General features: G+C 33.3%; 1 protein-coding gene across 2 annotated transcripts; it reads left to right on the forward strand.

The window, feature by feature from the left end:
- Nucleotides 1-8,418: 8,418 nt before the first annotated feature.
- On the forward strand, nt 8,419-14,871 carry LOC114194222. 2 transcript variants are annotated; one of them, XM_028084335.1, is made up of 6 exons: nt 8,419-8,618; nt 8,791-11,220; nt 11,406-11,493; nt 11,743-13,130; nt 13,468-13,690; nt 13,777-14,871. In XM_028084335.1, exons 2-6 carry the CDS (start codon nt 8,875-8,877, stop codon nt 14,229-14,231), a joined length of 4,500 nt encoding a protein of 1,499 aa, XP_027940136.1. In that variant the 5' UTR covers nt 8,419-8,618; nt 8,791-8,874; the 3' UTR covers nt 14,232-14,871. The 2 variants fall into 2 exon arrangements, with proteins under 2 accessions (XP_027940136.1, XP_027940135.1); XM_028084334.1 differs by having other exon boundaries at nt 11,406-13,130.
- Nucleotides 14,872-16,058: the final 1,187 nt, after the last annotated feature.

Below are 16,058 nucleotides of genomic sequence, written 5' to 3' on the forward strand. Positions count from 1 at the left end.
CAAGAAAGAAAGTGAGTTTACATGGCTATAATTCCTACAATTATGTGAAGATCCTCACAGATTTTAAAGTAAAACACAATTTCAGTCTCTTCAAAACTCCCCTAAACAAAAAATTTTATGTTTTTTCTTAAAATGTGTCAAATTTAATATGTAGCTTAGTTTAATGCAAAACTATGTAGCAAACCCTATTAGATTATGTTTTTATTGTAATGAGTTTTACCCTTGTTTTCTCTAAAATGTAAGTATTTTACCTTCCTATTCAAAATAGTATTTTATTTGATTTTTATCTTCGGAAAACTAAAACTTGTTCATTTTGAATTGCTACAGTAAACTTGTTAGACGAAAATAGTTGTAGGTTTTGAAAATTTCTCTTATTTTTTCACATTGCAGACAATAAATATGCGGTGATTTTCAATCATAAATTCACGTCCCCCCTAGTGAGATGTGTACCACTATTTTTACATGAATCATATTATTGACAAGGGATGTATATGATTGAGAATCAATATTTAATAATTTAATAAAATTATTCATTGTATTAGATGTTCATGTTATTTATTAGTTACTGAAATACATTTTTAAAAGGGTTAAATATGTTTTTGGTCCCTCAAGTTTCAGCAAAATTTGGAATTAGTCCCTCATCAAAACTTTTGACCAATTTAGTCCTTCATCGTTCAAAATACGTGAATTTAGTCCTTTTAACCAAATTTTGTTAAGTTTATCTGACGTTTCGAGCGCATTTCATGATAGTATTTAAGTTAACATTGAAGCAAAAATGTGTCAAACAGTATAAATAATTTAAATACTATCATGAAATGCGCTTGAAATGTCAAATAAACTTAACAAAATTTGGTTAAAAGGACTAAATTCACGCATTTTGGAAGATGAAAGACTAAATTGGTCAAAAGTTTTGATGAGAGACTAAACCCAAATTTCGCTCAAATTTGAGAGACCAAAAACATATTTAACCCTTTTTAAAAAGACGACCTAAGAATTTGGGAAGACCTAAACAAACTTAAAAAATTAAGTATTTTATTTAAAATTTATTTTTTGAATTTTTTTATATAAAATTATTTATTAAATTGTTATAATTAATTTTTTTTAATATTTTATTTCTAATAGTTAATGTTATTCTTTATTTACGAAATCCTCTTTCATTCTATCTTTCCAATCCAAAGTTATTAACTTTATTTGATTTTAGGGTTTTCCTCTTTTTAATTTTCCTTCATTTTTATTTTTCTTTTGTTAATGTTGTTATTAATATTCAAGGATTTGTCAGTATATTTTTTAGGGTTTTAATCTATTATTGCTTCTTTTCGTCAGTTTTTTTTTTAGTGCAGGACTTTTATTCATCAAATAATAATACATTGGTATGGTGTTAGTGAAAAGGTATGTTCTTAGCATTTGAAGTTTTATTTTCTTAGTTTCTTTTATGCTTTTAATTTTTATCATCAATTTTAGTTGGTATATAATTTATACTCACATCTTTTAAAATATTGATTTGTTACTTTTAATTGTTATATGGAAGTGTCTTGTGTTCTCAAGTATTTACAACTACGTTTTCTCTATATACTTAAAAGGCGTGATTTTTCAGAAATTTAGTTCATGTGATTTGAATTTGTTTGTGAATGGTTATCGATTAATGGAAGTGTGAATGGAATTGTTTTGCCATGGAAAGTTTGAATTTCCTTGTGTAACAATTGATGATAGACTTATGGGTTTGTAAAATAGTTGCAAGTGTGCTTTGGATGGTTGCTTACAAAATTGATTTTCGTAATTGATTTTCTAAATTGTTGACAACTATCCCAAAGTTTGATATTTTGGTCAGGTTGTGTACTAATCTTTGAGGTTCATATTTTCTTGACTTGGGTACTAATATTTGACCTGCATCAATCACATATTGGCTTGATGGGTATCTTAGTCGCAAGGTACTGTTTACTCATTCCAAGCCAATTGAATCCAAATCCCACCACATTTTTTTTTCGAGGTTTGAAGTTATAAGTCAATCCTTATTATTTTATTAACTATTATCATTGTTGTCATGTATATGAAGTTGAAATCTTCATTCGGGGCATTTCTAGATCCAGTGGCGACAAGGTATTTTTTTTCTATCCTATTTCATACGAACATATTTCATGAATTTAAGCCTTTTTGGGTTTGTACATGTGATGCAATGTTGAAGCATGAAAATTATGTTCAGTTGCTTGGATATTGCTTCATTGGAAGCTCCCGTATTCTTACTTTTGAGTTTGCATCTAATGGATCTCTTCCTGATATGTCCACACCTATGGAGTTTAGTTTTTTTTTTTTGTTAGTCTCTTGCATTTTCTGAGGGTTGCGAAGGCTGAAGACTGGAAAGTTGGACTTGGTTATAGGACGAACACACTTGATTGAATTTGGAAGGTAATGGTTTTATTAATTTTTGACTTTTGACGTTTTTAAGTATGATTCTAGTCTTTGAACATTTCATCCGTGTCTGAAACTTTAATACATTTTATACTTTAAAATTTAAAAATGAATGGATATAGTCCTTTTAACTTAATTACGTTAGTTTTCTACAGGTGTCTCATGCTAGCATTTGAGTTATTTACATTGTCTGACACGTTTCTGTTTCAATATATGTTAGGAAACTCATTAAACACATCAAGCAGGAACGTATCAGATAAACAAATCAAATGCTAGCTTGAAACATGTTCGACACATAAAAAAATAATGTAATTGGATTGAAAAGACTATATTAATTCATTTGTAAAGTTTAAGAACCAAAATATATCAAAGTTTCAGATAGTGACAAATTCCAATATCGCGTTAAGGTTTATGGATAAAAACATACTTAAGCCTTTATCTTGGCACCCGTTAAATTTTGTCTGAAGTTCCGCCAATACTCTCCCGTGTTGCCGCTAGACCCTCACTTGGTTGGGTCTTCCTTATTGTGAACCCTATTCGTTGTATCCGCCACCAGGAGCGCCTCTAAACTCACCACAGTTTGTTATGACTGCTCTTGTTGTCGTTGACGTTCGCTACCCTCGTCGGAGTGGGTCATCGCGTGTCGCTGTCACCTTAGCCCAATCGTTTCTCCTCTCGGTATCACTACCACATCTTGTCCTCCTCCATTGCCATGCTCTCACATCGAAGACCCTAAACTAACATGCTCTAGTAATTTGGAAACTCACTTGTGTTTTGTTATGATTCTTGTAGAAGATATATTTTTTGGGAAAACACTGTCTGTGAGAAAACAAAAATTAAAGGAACAAAATAATTATGAAAAGTTGAAGGTGAAGATGTTAAATATGGGCGAAAAATTTGCCACTTTTTTAGCAATGAATTTTAAAGTATGTAATTATTGACAAATTTTATCAACGAAAAAATCTATCGATAATTAAAATTTGTATTACCAGCGGATTTTTAGACAAAAAAATCTATCGATAATTGAAATCTATATTACTAATGAATTTATTGACATAAATAAATCTATAAATAAAATCCACTAGTAATATAACTTTTAAAATTCATCGGTAAGATTTGTTTGTAATTCAAATTTACCAACGAATTTATTTCCATATGTAAAATTCTATTGGTAATTTCAAGAATTTTTGTAGTGCATATGATATTAGAAATCTTCTCTCTCAAAGTTCATAAAATTCATTCTTATATTTTAGTAATGTATGAACTACGTCCCCCAGAACCAACGATGTTAACTTTTAGGTGATGTGTCTAACGAGCATGCTGACTGGATTAAAAAGTTTGAAGATATGACTATGCCACGTGATTGACACATGTAATTTTTTTTAAAAAAGGTCTTTTTTTCTTATTTATTTTTCTTTTCTTTTACCTTTTTTTATTCTAGTTCTAGAGGAGTATTCCATGCATTACTAAAGTATAAGGATTAATTTTATATGAACTTTTCTAAAGGGAAACATTCCAATTTCACATATAAGTTTAGGGACTAAAAACATACTTAACCCAATATTTTATTATAAAAAAATAGTGTAAAGTGAAAGCATAATCCAAAGAAGTGTCAATGGAAAAACATTTTGACAAGTTATATAATTGGATTCAAAAAAATTTTCTTAGTCTTTGTTGTGTGAAAAGGAAAATAATGAAACAAATTTTTTGTTGAATGACACTCAATTTGAGAAACTTTATATCTTAAGATGAATAATCTATCCACTATATCAATTTATCAACTATAATATCCAATTCAAAACTTTATGAAATATTCATCTATTAACTAAAATTCAAAAAACACTCAATTTCATATATTCAAACAATTTTCCAAACAAAACACAATCACCAACATAGAAACCAAAATCTTTGACCAAGTGCACTTCACGTTCAAATCATCTATCATAAGGTTTCATGAAAAACATAAATAACTTCCATTGTTAAAACTTGTTTGTTTAAATTCAAACTTCAAACTTCTCTTATAACACATGAAAGCTAAACTTGAACATAGAAAATTTTAATCAATGATTTATATATAACCTTATGATCATGAACTAACAAATATTTATCTTTACTATAAAAGGACTGCATATAAGACCCGTAGGCCCCACATGCATGCAAAACATCCAAAACCAACCTAAGAAAATGTATAAAGAGAAACTTCCTTTAAAACAAATTTTTATCAGACACATTTGCTCTATTTTTATCATAATCACTAAGACAAGTTTTGATCTATGAAAGGATGAACAAAAGTCTAGGGAGAAAATATATAAGGTAAATAGAAAGAGTGTTAAATAAATGTTGGTTTTTTTGAAATGATGCTTAGAAGTCTCACATCGACTATAAATAATGCCAATTTATAATATATGAGTAGGTGCAAACCTCACCTTACAAACCAATTTTGTAAGGTTGAGTTGGGTTTAAAGTTTACTTTTTAACATGGTATCAAAGTTATAGTTGGAATCTATCCTATCAAAGTTTGTTATTTGGTGGATTTATTGTTTCACCTGTTATTGGATCGTTATCAGACCACCTTTATTGTCTAATTCCATACATGAAATGTATATACTTCGATGTGAGGAAGGTGTGTTGGAAACTTTATACTTACAAGTTAGCTTTGCAAAGTTGAGTTTGACTTAAAATATATTTCTTAACATAAACTAACCTGGAAAAAATGTACAAAAAGAATCTTCCTCTAAAACAAAATTTGAAAAGGCATATTGTTCTAGTATCTATTAAAATCACTAAGACAAGCTTTAATTTATGAAAGGATGAATAGAAAGAAAACATATAAGGGGTAAATACAAATTTGTTTGATAGATGATGATTTTTCTGAAATGATGTTTGAATAATTAGTTTTTTCTATTTATAAGTTTTGTACTTAAATAATAAATATTCATATTTCATATCACTATACTACTTTTACTTTTAAATAGTTGAATATGTCCTTACAATTTTTCATTTTATAATAAAAAAATATTACTTTTTTTCTATAAATTTGTATCAAGAAATTTATAATTAATAAAAACAAAACAAAAATGACTAAAGTATATTAAATTAAACTCTAAATATAAACTTCGTCTAAATTCTTACAAGTTTTTGAAAATATACCATTTTTTTTGGTAGTTACCACACATCATATCTTTCTTTTACGTATACCTATTAATCAAATATTATTTTAATATGACATTTATAAATATAAATGATTTAAAATTATAAAAAATATTTTTATTCAATTTATATTTATTTTGTATTAGAATAATATTTTTTGTTATTAAAATATTCTTTAAAAAACGTTTTGATATATTTGATATGCTTTAAAAACACCTTTTTCTTTTATGATTATGGAATTGAAGTTAATAAGGCACGGAGTGAGTATAATAAAACCCGGCTTTTACTTTCCGCACTCTGATACAATTTCTTCGTGTGCTTCTTTCAATTTTTAAAATGACCATTTTAGCCTTTAGCAAAGTGATTTTTGAATTATACATTTTGGAAATTCTCTTTTTTCAGAAATTTCGAAACAAGATTTACAAAACTTAATTTCCCTAGTAGAATTTATGAAATGAGATTTTTGAAATGTGATTTTTGTAACAAAATTTTCGAAACGCATGAACACTATTTTGGAATGGATATTTCATAATATACTGTCTCATATTCTACAACAATGGTTGTGATAATAATGGTAATAACAACGAGATCAATGATAATGTGCTAAAGTAAATAATATTTATAACGTCCCATTTAATTATTAAGCGAAATTAAAAGAAACGTCACACAAAAGATAACGTAATAGCGCAGTCCGGGAGTTTTAAACTCACTCCTTACAACCTAAGGCACACCATAATGCCCAAAAGAAAACTCGATAAAGAGTTCAACCAAAAGTATGTAAATCTAAGGACGAACAAAATACATGGGTCATAGCCCTAAAGAAACTCATAAAGGAAATTATGAACCAGTTCACACAGACTATGCAGCGGAATCACCACCTCCCTATTGTCCATGGGTGTTCCTCGCATCTGCTCACACCAACAAGTTGATGATCATCGCAAAAGAGAGTACCACACAGCATAACACACAACAATAAAAGTAGGGTAAGCTAGAGCACAAAAGATTTCATCCATAAGTTTAGTTATATTTGCACAATCATACATTCATATCAACCAAGCATGTTATGACTTCTCAGACAATACACTACGACACAACTCGACTCATCCGGATACATATAACTTGGTCGTATTCAGCGAATGCTTGCACTTGTGGTAGATACCTCTGCTCACCCCCGAGCTATGTGTTACAGTGTTACAGTAAATCAATTTCCCTCACCACAAGGTTAGTCATTAGAGAATTTCAGGCCTCTTACTACTCTCACCACATGAGTCAGTCTGCTCTAGGTGAGACTAACTGACTCCTTAGAGTGTCAGGATGCAACCTTACCTTGAATCCTTACCTAGTTATACAGATGAGGCACCACCATGGACACCCACTAACAAGGGCCATGAAATTACGTTCCGACCACTGAAGCGCAACCTTGAAAGTCTCACCTAGAGACCCCAATGAATTATGCACTGACACAGACAAAACATGATCACACAGTCAAAAAGTATTCGCCATGCAAGAATATATTCATTATGTCACCCTTTAAGGCCCACAACTTTCATGTTTCCAAGTCCAACACATTCCTGCTCATCATAACTCATCCATGCTCATGGGATCTCAACTCATCTCGTTATCATGCCACTTTAACAATAACTAACTCATTTAGTTCACATGCCAATTTCACACCCAACCCATCATCTACGGTCCATGAATCATGCCACGCCTACATAATACTCCATTATATACATGTTTCCCAGTATAGCATCACACCAACTATACAAACTCGAAATGACAGCCAAAGCACGAGGAAAATAGGACATATGAGCAAGGTCTTAGCTTCCCTACCTGGAAAAATGGCAAGCACGAGATCTCGACCCTAAACAACAGGGAACGTCAACTCAAAAAGCGATTCAAGGTGCTGGAAAGAAATGAGAAACATGGGATGAGTTGCCCAGCGTAACAGTAGCAGAACAATGAGCACAGTTGGAGGGATACTTACGTAGAATATGGGAACGGGTTTGAGCTTTGTTCGATCGGGAAAGTGTAACACTAGTAGAGCTCTTTATGGCAACAGAGGGAGACGACACAGATCTAGGTTTCTGAAAAAAGAGTAGAAGTGTGAATTAGGGCAACACAAATGGCTTTTATCCTATGGACCAGCCTTTAGACCCAACTTTTTTAGGACAACCCTTAAAATAAGGGAGCAGAATAAATGGACCTTACTATATTTATGTTTTTTCTCTTATCATAAAGTATAACGATATTTTAATAATGAAATTTGATAATTTTTTTTTATAATTTAAAATGTTATTTTTTAAATGATTTTTCATTTTTTTTATATTTTAAAATGATTTAAAAGATGTCACATTTCAATTTTTTTTATTTTAATATTTTTTGTATTTTAAAACTATTTAAATAATGTCACGTCAAATTATAAAAATTTAATTGTTAAAGAAATATTTATTTATTATAAATAAAAGTATAGTTAGTAATTGTTGAAGATCAGAAACAATAGAAATAGAAGTTACACAATGCAAACACTGTATAGTAGAGTCCAAAAGAAAACAAAAAATCTGTGGCATTTCGGAATTTTTAGGAAAAACTATGGTCAAAATCCAAACCACACATTTCAAAATGTTCCGTTGTTTCTAAATTTGTTTTCTCCAAAAACATGAATCAGAAGCCAAAGATTTGATAAGCACCTGCTTACTATACACTCGGCCGCAGATGATCGCTACAACGGTAGTAAGTTAAAAAGATTTCGATCACACGTGGGATGACGTTACACGTGTCGATTTGAAATTGTTTTGCACTTTTATTTTTTATTTGAAGTTGGAGGAATTTTCAATTTAAACCTTTACCTCCTAATGAAACCCTAGTCCCCTAGCGGTTAAAAAACAAAAGAAAAAAATAAACAGAAAAATAAAAATCGAAATTATTGGGAATTTCAATTTCGGGGATTCTATTAGGGTTTCGAATCCATAAGTCATTCTCAAACCCTAATCTGCCAATTCGCTCTGGTGATCTTCTATGTCTGTGGGAAGAATCGATTGTTTCGTGGCATTCGGGGTCAGGTTAGTAAATTTTTTGATAATTGTATTTTTTCGGTGTCAAAACTTTCCATGATTTTTCTGGGTGTTTCTTTTTAAACAATAACGCAATGCATGGGGGAGTTTGGTATATTGAATTTAGGTTTGTGTTGGTTGTGTGATTTTTTGTGATATTTTTGTGGTTTTGGCGTTTCAGATCCAAGGAAAAGGGCCGGATATGTATGATGACATGTGACAATTAGGGGAATTTTGGTTTGGGCGTTTGTTATGTTGATTTGCCATGGAAAGCAGAACAGAGAAATCCAATGGCACTACAGTTCCCAAGAAATCAAAATCTCTGGATCTTAAAAGTCTATATAAATCAAATTTGTCACTAAAAACTTCAAAGAAGAATATAAAAAGGATTAACAGTAGTAGTGGGGATGGTGATGAGAAGAGGGTTAGAAAGAAGGCTAAAAGAGAAGTCTCTTTAAGTAGCTTAGAAAATGGTGATGGTAGCAGTGAGTTGAAGTTAGGGGTCAGTCAGAGATTGAATAGTAGTGTGTCAAATACAGTTTCATTTGGAGTTTGTGGTGATGATTTTCACATTCCCAAGAGGAAGAGGAGTTTTATGCGGAAGAAAAAATCAGAGCCTGGTCAAGCATCAAATTTGGTGGAGCATCCCGATTGTAGTAGTGGTTATGTCCATCCTGTGCCAAAGTTAGGTAGTGATGATTTGGCTACTGGGGTTGAATCTTTGAAGACTAAGCATAAGAAAGAATTTGATGAATTTAATAAGGAAAATAGGAATAGTGATTCAAATTCAGTTCAAAATTTTAAGGAGAATGGGGATTGTGCATCTCATTCTGTTGTAAATATTGATGGTGGAGATTCTTCTTTGACAAAATCACGAAGGAAGAATAGGAAACGGAAGACTTCAGCTTTAGATACAGCTAAGGTTTCGAAGGAGGTTGAACCTTTGGTTTTGAGTTGTAAAATATCTGATGATTTGCAAGAAGATGAAGAGGAAAATCTTGAGGAGAATGCAGCTAGGATGCTATCTTCAAGATTTGATCCAAGCTGTACTGGATTTTCGACCAAAGGTTCAAATGGTTTGTCATTTTTTCAATCTTCTAGTCAAAGTATTGTTAACCGTGATTTGAAGTTTCAATCAGGTTCAGAATCTGCATCAGCTGATGCTGATGGCAGAGTTTTGAGGCCTAGGAAACAATATAAAAGCAAAGGTAATTCGAGGAAGAGGCGCCATTTTTATGAAATTCTTTTAGGTGATGTAGATGTATACTGGGTACTGAACCGGAGAATTAAAATTTTTTGGCCTTTAGACCAGAGATGGTATTATGGCCTTGTGGATGACTACGATGAAGGAAACAAGCTTTACCATATCAAATATGATGATCGGGATGTAGAATGGGTTAATCTACATACTGAGAGATTCAAACTCTTGTTACTTCGTAGTGAAGTTCCAGGAAATGCAAAAGGTGAAAGAGCTTTTGCAAAACGTAGAAGTTCTGATGAACAGAAGGGTAGCAAATCCAGAAAAGAAAGGCAAAGAACAGAAGGCAATACTGAGAATGATCACCGTGGTGGGAGCAGTATGGACTCAGAACCTATAATTACATGGTTGGCTCGATCTTCTCATCGGTTTGTATCTTCTTTTCAAGGCATTAAGAAACAGAAAACTTCTGTTACACTTCCAAGTACAATGTCATCATTCTTATATGATAAACCTGTCACAACAAAGGGACACTTATCGAAGAGTTTTCTGAAGGGTGTTGAAAATAATTTATCATCACAGGATAAATTAAGTGATGATTTTAGGATGAAGTCGTCATTGCAAAGTGCCACTTGCAATAAAGATGTAAAACAGCCTATTGTCTATTTCAGAAGGCGGATTCGAAAGCCTGCTCTAATACCCCCTCATATCTGTGAAGAAAAGCATGCTACTAGAAGTGCATCTGATTCTGTTTCCCTTGACCATATGTTTGGGGTTGAGAATATGAAGAATTCAAGTGATGACATGGATGAAGTTGAGGGCCCATTGTGCTTCACTTACAAGGCAGGAGTATCAAAAGTTTTTTGGGACATGGAATCAGTATTGTTCAGATTTGGGTTAAATTTTCCAATGTGTTTCATGTTGAATAATCATTTTGAATCTGAAAATTTGTGGTTGCTTTATCCGCTTTTTTTGCTCCGGTATGGTACAGTTATGACCAAGTGGCCTAGAGTTTGTTTGGAGATGCTTTTTGTTGATAATGTGGTTGGGTTGAGATTTTTATTATTTGAAGGCTGCTTGAACATGGCTGTAGCCTTTGTCTTTTTTGTCCTTAGGGTATTTCATCAACCTGCCTGCCGAGGGAAGTATGTTGACTTGCAATTTCCATGTACATCTATTGGATTCAAGTTTTCTGGTCTTCATGTGAATAAGAAGCCGCTTGTTTTTGAGTTCTATAATTTCTCTGGAGTGAAGAATTCTAAGTGGACGGTCTTAGATTCAAAGCTTAAGAGGCATTGCCTTCTGAGTAAGAAGCTCCTTCTTTCTGAATGCACATATGATAACATCCAGGCACTTCAAAATGGATCAAGTGAGTTGTCCATAACTTCTGTCAGTGGGTCCTCCTCAGCCAAGGTACTTGCTCCGCTTTTTCCTATATATCTTGATGGGTATCTTTAACCCTTATTTTAAGATCTATTTGTCATGTTTAATGCTTGTTACTGTAATTCAGTATTGTATGTCAAATCTTCCAAAAGTCACTGCAAATTAGCTTATGTTGGGTTTGTTGTGAATCAATCATGCAACTTCTGCATGAACAGGTCATGCGAAGGGGTAGGCCAGGTATTAACATCATGGGTATTTCCAAAGTGTCTACTCAAGCTGATATTCATCAATATTCTGATGTTGGTGAGAGGAAGCTTCCTCCATTTACTCTTTCTTTTGCTGCAGCACCTACATTTTTTCTTTGTTTCCATCTCAAGTCACTGATGGAGCAGTCTGCAACTCATATTAGCTTTTGTGATCACGCACCGGAATTTGATCAGGAAGACCCTAGTTTGGGAACCAATGGATGTACCAGCACCGATGGTTGCTCAAACAGGAATTCTGAAATTATCCCGAGGAAAGATAATGATATTTTGTCAAATGGTGCTGCAGGTGATGGAGGGTCTTGTAATCACTCAGGTCATCATTCTACCTTCAGTTATCAAATTCTCTCTCAAAAGTACCAGAACATTGGTCCTAACAGTTCTGGTACTTCTATTTCCCATCATTCTGAGAGGCTTGGCACAACTCACTTACCCGAATGGCAATCACACCATATGGAGCAAGAGTTAGGCTCTTTACCTTTGAGTTCTTTAACTCGTCAAGATAAGGACGATGATGGTTCTCATTCTTTTATTGGTGATCTTAGTATCCAAATTCCTGCAGTTGATCAATTTGAGAATCCTGGTTGTGATGGTGATTTACGTGATGCTGAACACTCTCCTGATATCTCTTGGAATGGAGGCATCATGCCAAGCTCTAATCCAGCTGCTCGTAGAAGTTCTTGGTATCGGAACCAGAATAGTTCCTCATCATTGGGATTTCAGTCTCATGTGTGGTCTGATGGAAAGGCTGATTCACTTTACAATGATTTTAGCAGTGGACCTAAGAGACCACGCACACAAGTATCGTACTCGGTGCCTTCTGCTGGTTATGAATTCAGTTCAAGGCAGAGAAACCATCATCAGAAAGGGCTTCCTCACAAACGAATTAGAAAGGCCAGTGAGAAGAAGTCATCAGATGTTGCTAGGGTCACTGAGAAGAATTTTGAATGCTTATCTTGTGGTGCAAATGTCTTGATTACTCTTGGTGATAAGGGTTGGAGAGAATCTGGGGCCCATATTGTACTAGAGCTTTTTGACCACAATGAGTGGAGACTTTCTGTGAAACTTTTAGGAATTACTCGGTATTCATACAAAGCACATCAGTTTCTGCAGCCTGGATCAACAAATCGGTACACACATGCAATGATGTGGAAAGGAGGGAAAGATTGGATCTTGGAATTTCCTGATAGGAGTCAGTGGGCTATTTTCAAGGAGATGCATGAGGAATGCTACAACCGTAACATCCGTGCTGCTTCAGTTAAAAATATACCTATTCCTGGTGTTCGTTTGATAGAAGAAAATGATGATAATGGATGTGAGGCAACCTTTGTTCGGAGCTTTATGTACTTCGAACAGGTTGAAACAGATGTTGAGATGGCTCTGGATCCATCCCGTGTTTTGTATGACATGGATAGCGAAGATGAGCAGTGGATTGCAAATGCTCAAAACTCTGTAAAAGACAACAGTGACTTGAGTTGGATTTCAGAGGAGATGTTTGAGAAGACAATGGACATGTTTGAAAAGGTGGCATATACTAAGAAGCGTGACCAGTTTACTTGTAATGAGATAGAGGAACTCACGGTTGATGTTGGGCCTTTGAGTATTGTCAAAATCATATATGATCGTTGGCAGGAGAGAAGGAAGAAGAGTGGAATGGCTTTAATACGGCAATTTCAGGTAATGTTCAAATCACGTTTCTTGGGTTTATTGTAATTATTTTTGATTTTGGGAATATGTCTCCGTATGTTTGATAAATTTATATGAAAGACATGATGGTTTTGCTGATATAATAGTTGGAGAGGAGTAATATATATTGTAATGGATTGATCTATTACTTTTTTACACTTAAAATATATTGGGTAAGTTTTTTGATTCTGACAAGTACTAACTTAACAGAAAATATAAACATCACTTATGCTGTATTAATGCTGCCACATAATGAAACATGTTAGGAGGGAATGAACTTTTACAACATTTCTGAAATTTCATCACTGAATTTTTATGTACTTTTCAGCCCCCTCTATGGGAAAGGTATCAAAAACAAGTGAGAGAGTGGGAGGTAGCCATGACTAAGAACAATACCCCTTCCAATGCGTGTTTGGAGAAGCCGGCCATGTTTGCTTTTTGTTTGAAGCCTAGGGGTCTGGAATCAGTGAACAAGGGATTGAAGCATCGATCCCAAAAGAAGATTTCAGTATCTGGGCACGCAAACAGTAATCTGTATCAGGATGGCTTCCGTGAGTATTTGATTTACAAGCTTGTTTCTACATTTTTTAAACAAAATATTAACATTCAGCTTAACATCTAATTGTTGTGATCTCAGGAAGAAGACATAATGCCTTACCTTTTGGCGATGAAAAGTTCCTATACCAAGGCCATTATTACGATTCTTTTGATGAATCACCATTGCCTCTGACCTCACCAAGGATGTTCGTACCACGTGATGCTGGCAGCTTGAAATACAGAAATCATGTCCCAAAATTTCACCAGTCTAGATATGATGCGCCTCATAACAGGCATCACCTGCTTGCTGGCCCTAAGAGGCAAGGGATTGAACAGTTGGATGCTTCTGTCCTTGAGGAGTTAAGGCTACGAGATGCCGTGGCTGAGGCTCGTTTTAAACGGCACGTGGCTAAGTTGAAGAGAGATAGGGCTAAAAGATTGCTGTATAAAGCAGATGTAGCAATTCACAAGGCCATTACAGCTCTAATGATTGCAGAAGCAATGAATGCTTCTTTGGACTCACTTAGTGAAATGAAAGAAGCTTCGGAGTACTAATCTAGCAAATCATTTGGCCTTTGGTTTTACTTGGTCAAGAGTTCTGGCCTTCTTTCCATTATTCGGGTGTTCAATAGAGAACTCAAATTCACGAGAATCGGGTTCAGTGAGGGGGAGATTCTGTTGTTGTTGCATGCTGCAACTCCCTCTGTCTACTAGAAACTTTTGTCCAGCTTGAGATGAGCTCAGTTCAGAGAATAACTGTAGCACTGATCTGCATGGTGAACAGGTCTATGAATTTTTGACTGTCTACCTATATTTGTACAGATTCCCTCCCTCGTCTCAGTTTCAAACATTCAAGATAAAAATAGAAATCGGCCAATAATACAACACCAGTTTGAATTGCGAATAGTACTGTTTCTTTCATAGGTTTGAGATAATAGTGGAGTAGTGTGTGTTCCTCAATTGATCCTTCCATTCAGTTTTTACCACTGCCACTGCTCAAATCTGTGATTATAAATACTGGAAAACACATTATTCAATTAGAAGTTTACCATTATAGAAATTGATTAGTAATTCCTTGTATATACTATATTCTACTTAATGTTTTGAAAACTATAAGATCTTGGTACACTAGTTAAGCAAAAGGATTATTTATACCACAATCTCGTCAAGTTTTCTAGTGTCATTATCGGCAACTACAATGCCACTTTGTATACTTGTTTATGAATTGTCAAATTTGAAAATTCTTGTTATTACTTCTAATCTTACAACTGTAGAACATTATATGGGAAAGCAAAACAAACTGAGTTTTACTTTGTAACCTGGAAATAGAAAAGACAACTAGGAAAAACGTGCAAAGACAGGAAAGGAAAAAAAACTAGAGTTGCATCAAACTTACACTTAAAGAAAATAACAATGCAAAAAGAAAAATCCAACCAGATAGACCTTGGGAGATTATGCCACACAACAATCCAAAACTTCTCCAACATTGTTGCTCCTCCCATTACTAAGACAATGAAGATGAAACATGCTTTTCTTAGCATAATTAGTGCTCATCAATCTGTTAGAAAAGGTAATGAATACCCTTACATATATTTGTCAACATTCAATGGGCTATGTGTACAATGGGAATTCCACTTGGTGAAGTTGTATATATTAGGCCTTTTCCATTTTTTCTCACTGGGAAAGTCGAAGTCTAGTTACAATCTCACCTATATCAGAGATTTATTAACTGAAGCATTGTTTAAGAAAAAAAATTTCTTTAACAATTTCTTTCCTCCATCTACATATATTAGTGCAAAATGTTATATCTCCACCCACGTTTAGGCAAAGACTATATGAACCATTTTGTGAAGTCTCTCATAGTGATTCAAATTTTTGCTTAGAAAATGTCCAAAGCATGGATTTGAAGACATGACCAACTAAGAATGTTTTGCAGTGATTTGAAGTTTGGAACAAAAGATGATATTAGATGGGGAGCTACATGAGGAATCATGATGTCAGTTGATGTTGAGAAAAAAGTGAGTACTGATTATTATTTTTATCTGAAAATATTCTCATATATATATATATATATATATATATATATATATATATATATCAATCATTTTAAAGATAGAATAATTTTGTGATATCTTTTGAAATATTATAATTAGTATAAAATAATATACTAAAAGTAAATTATAAACATATAAGAAAATTATAATGTTTAAATACAATATAAAGAATATAATTAATTGATTAAACATAATGAGATGATACCAAACCCAGAACACATCTTCATGTTTCATTAGATTGACAATTCTCTTATTATCTTCTTAATTCCTCACATATAATAATTATGTTGTTTCTTTTTCCTCTCTCACCCTTCTCATACTATGTTAA

Source organism: Vigna unguiculata, chromosome 8, assembly GCF_004118075.2.
Source record: "Vigna unguiculata cultivar IT97K-499-35 chromosome 8, ASM411807v1, whole genome shotgun sequence".
Taxonomy (NCBI): domain Eukaryota; kingdom Viridiplantae; phylum Streptophyta; class Magnoliopsida; order Fabales; family Fabaceae; genus Vigna; species Vigna unguiculata.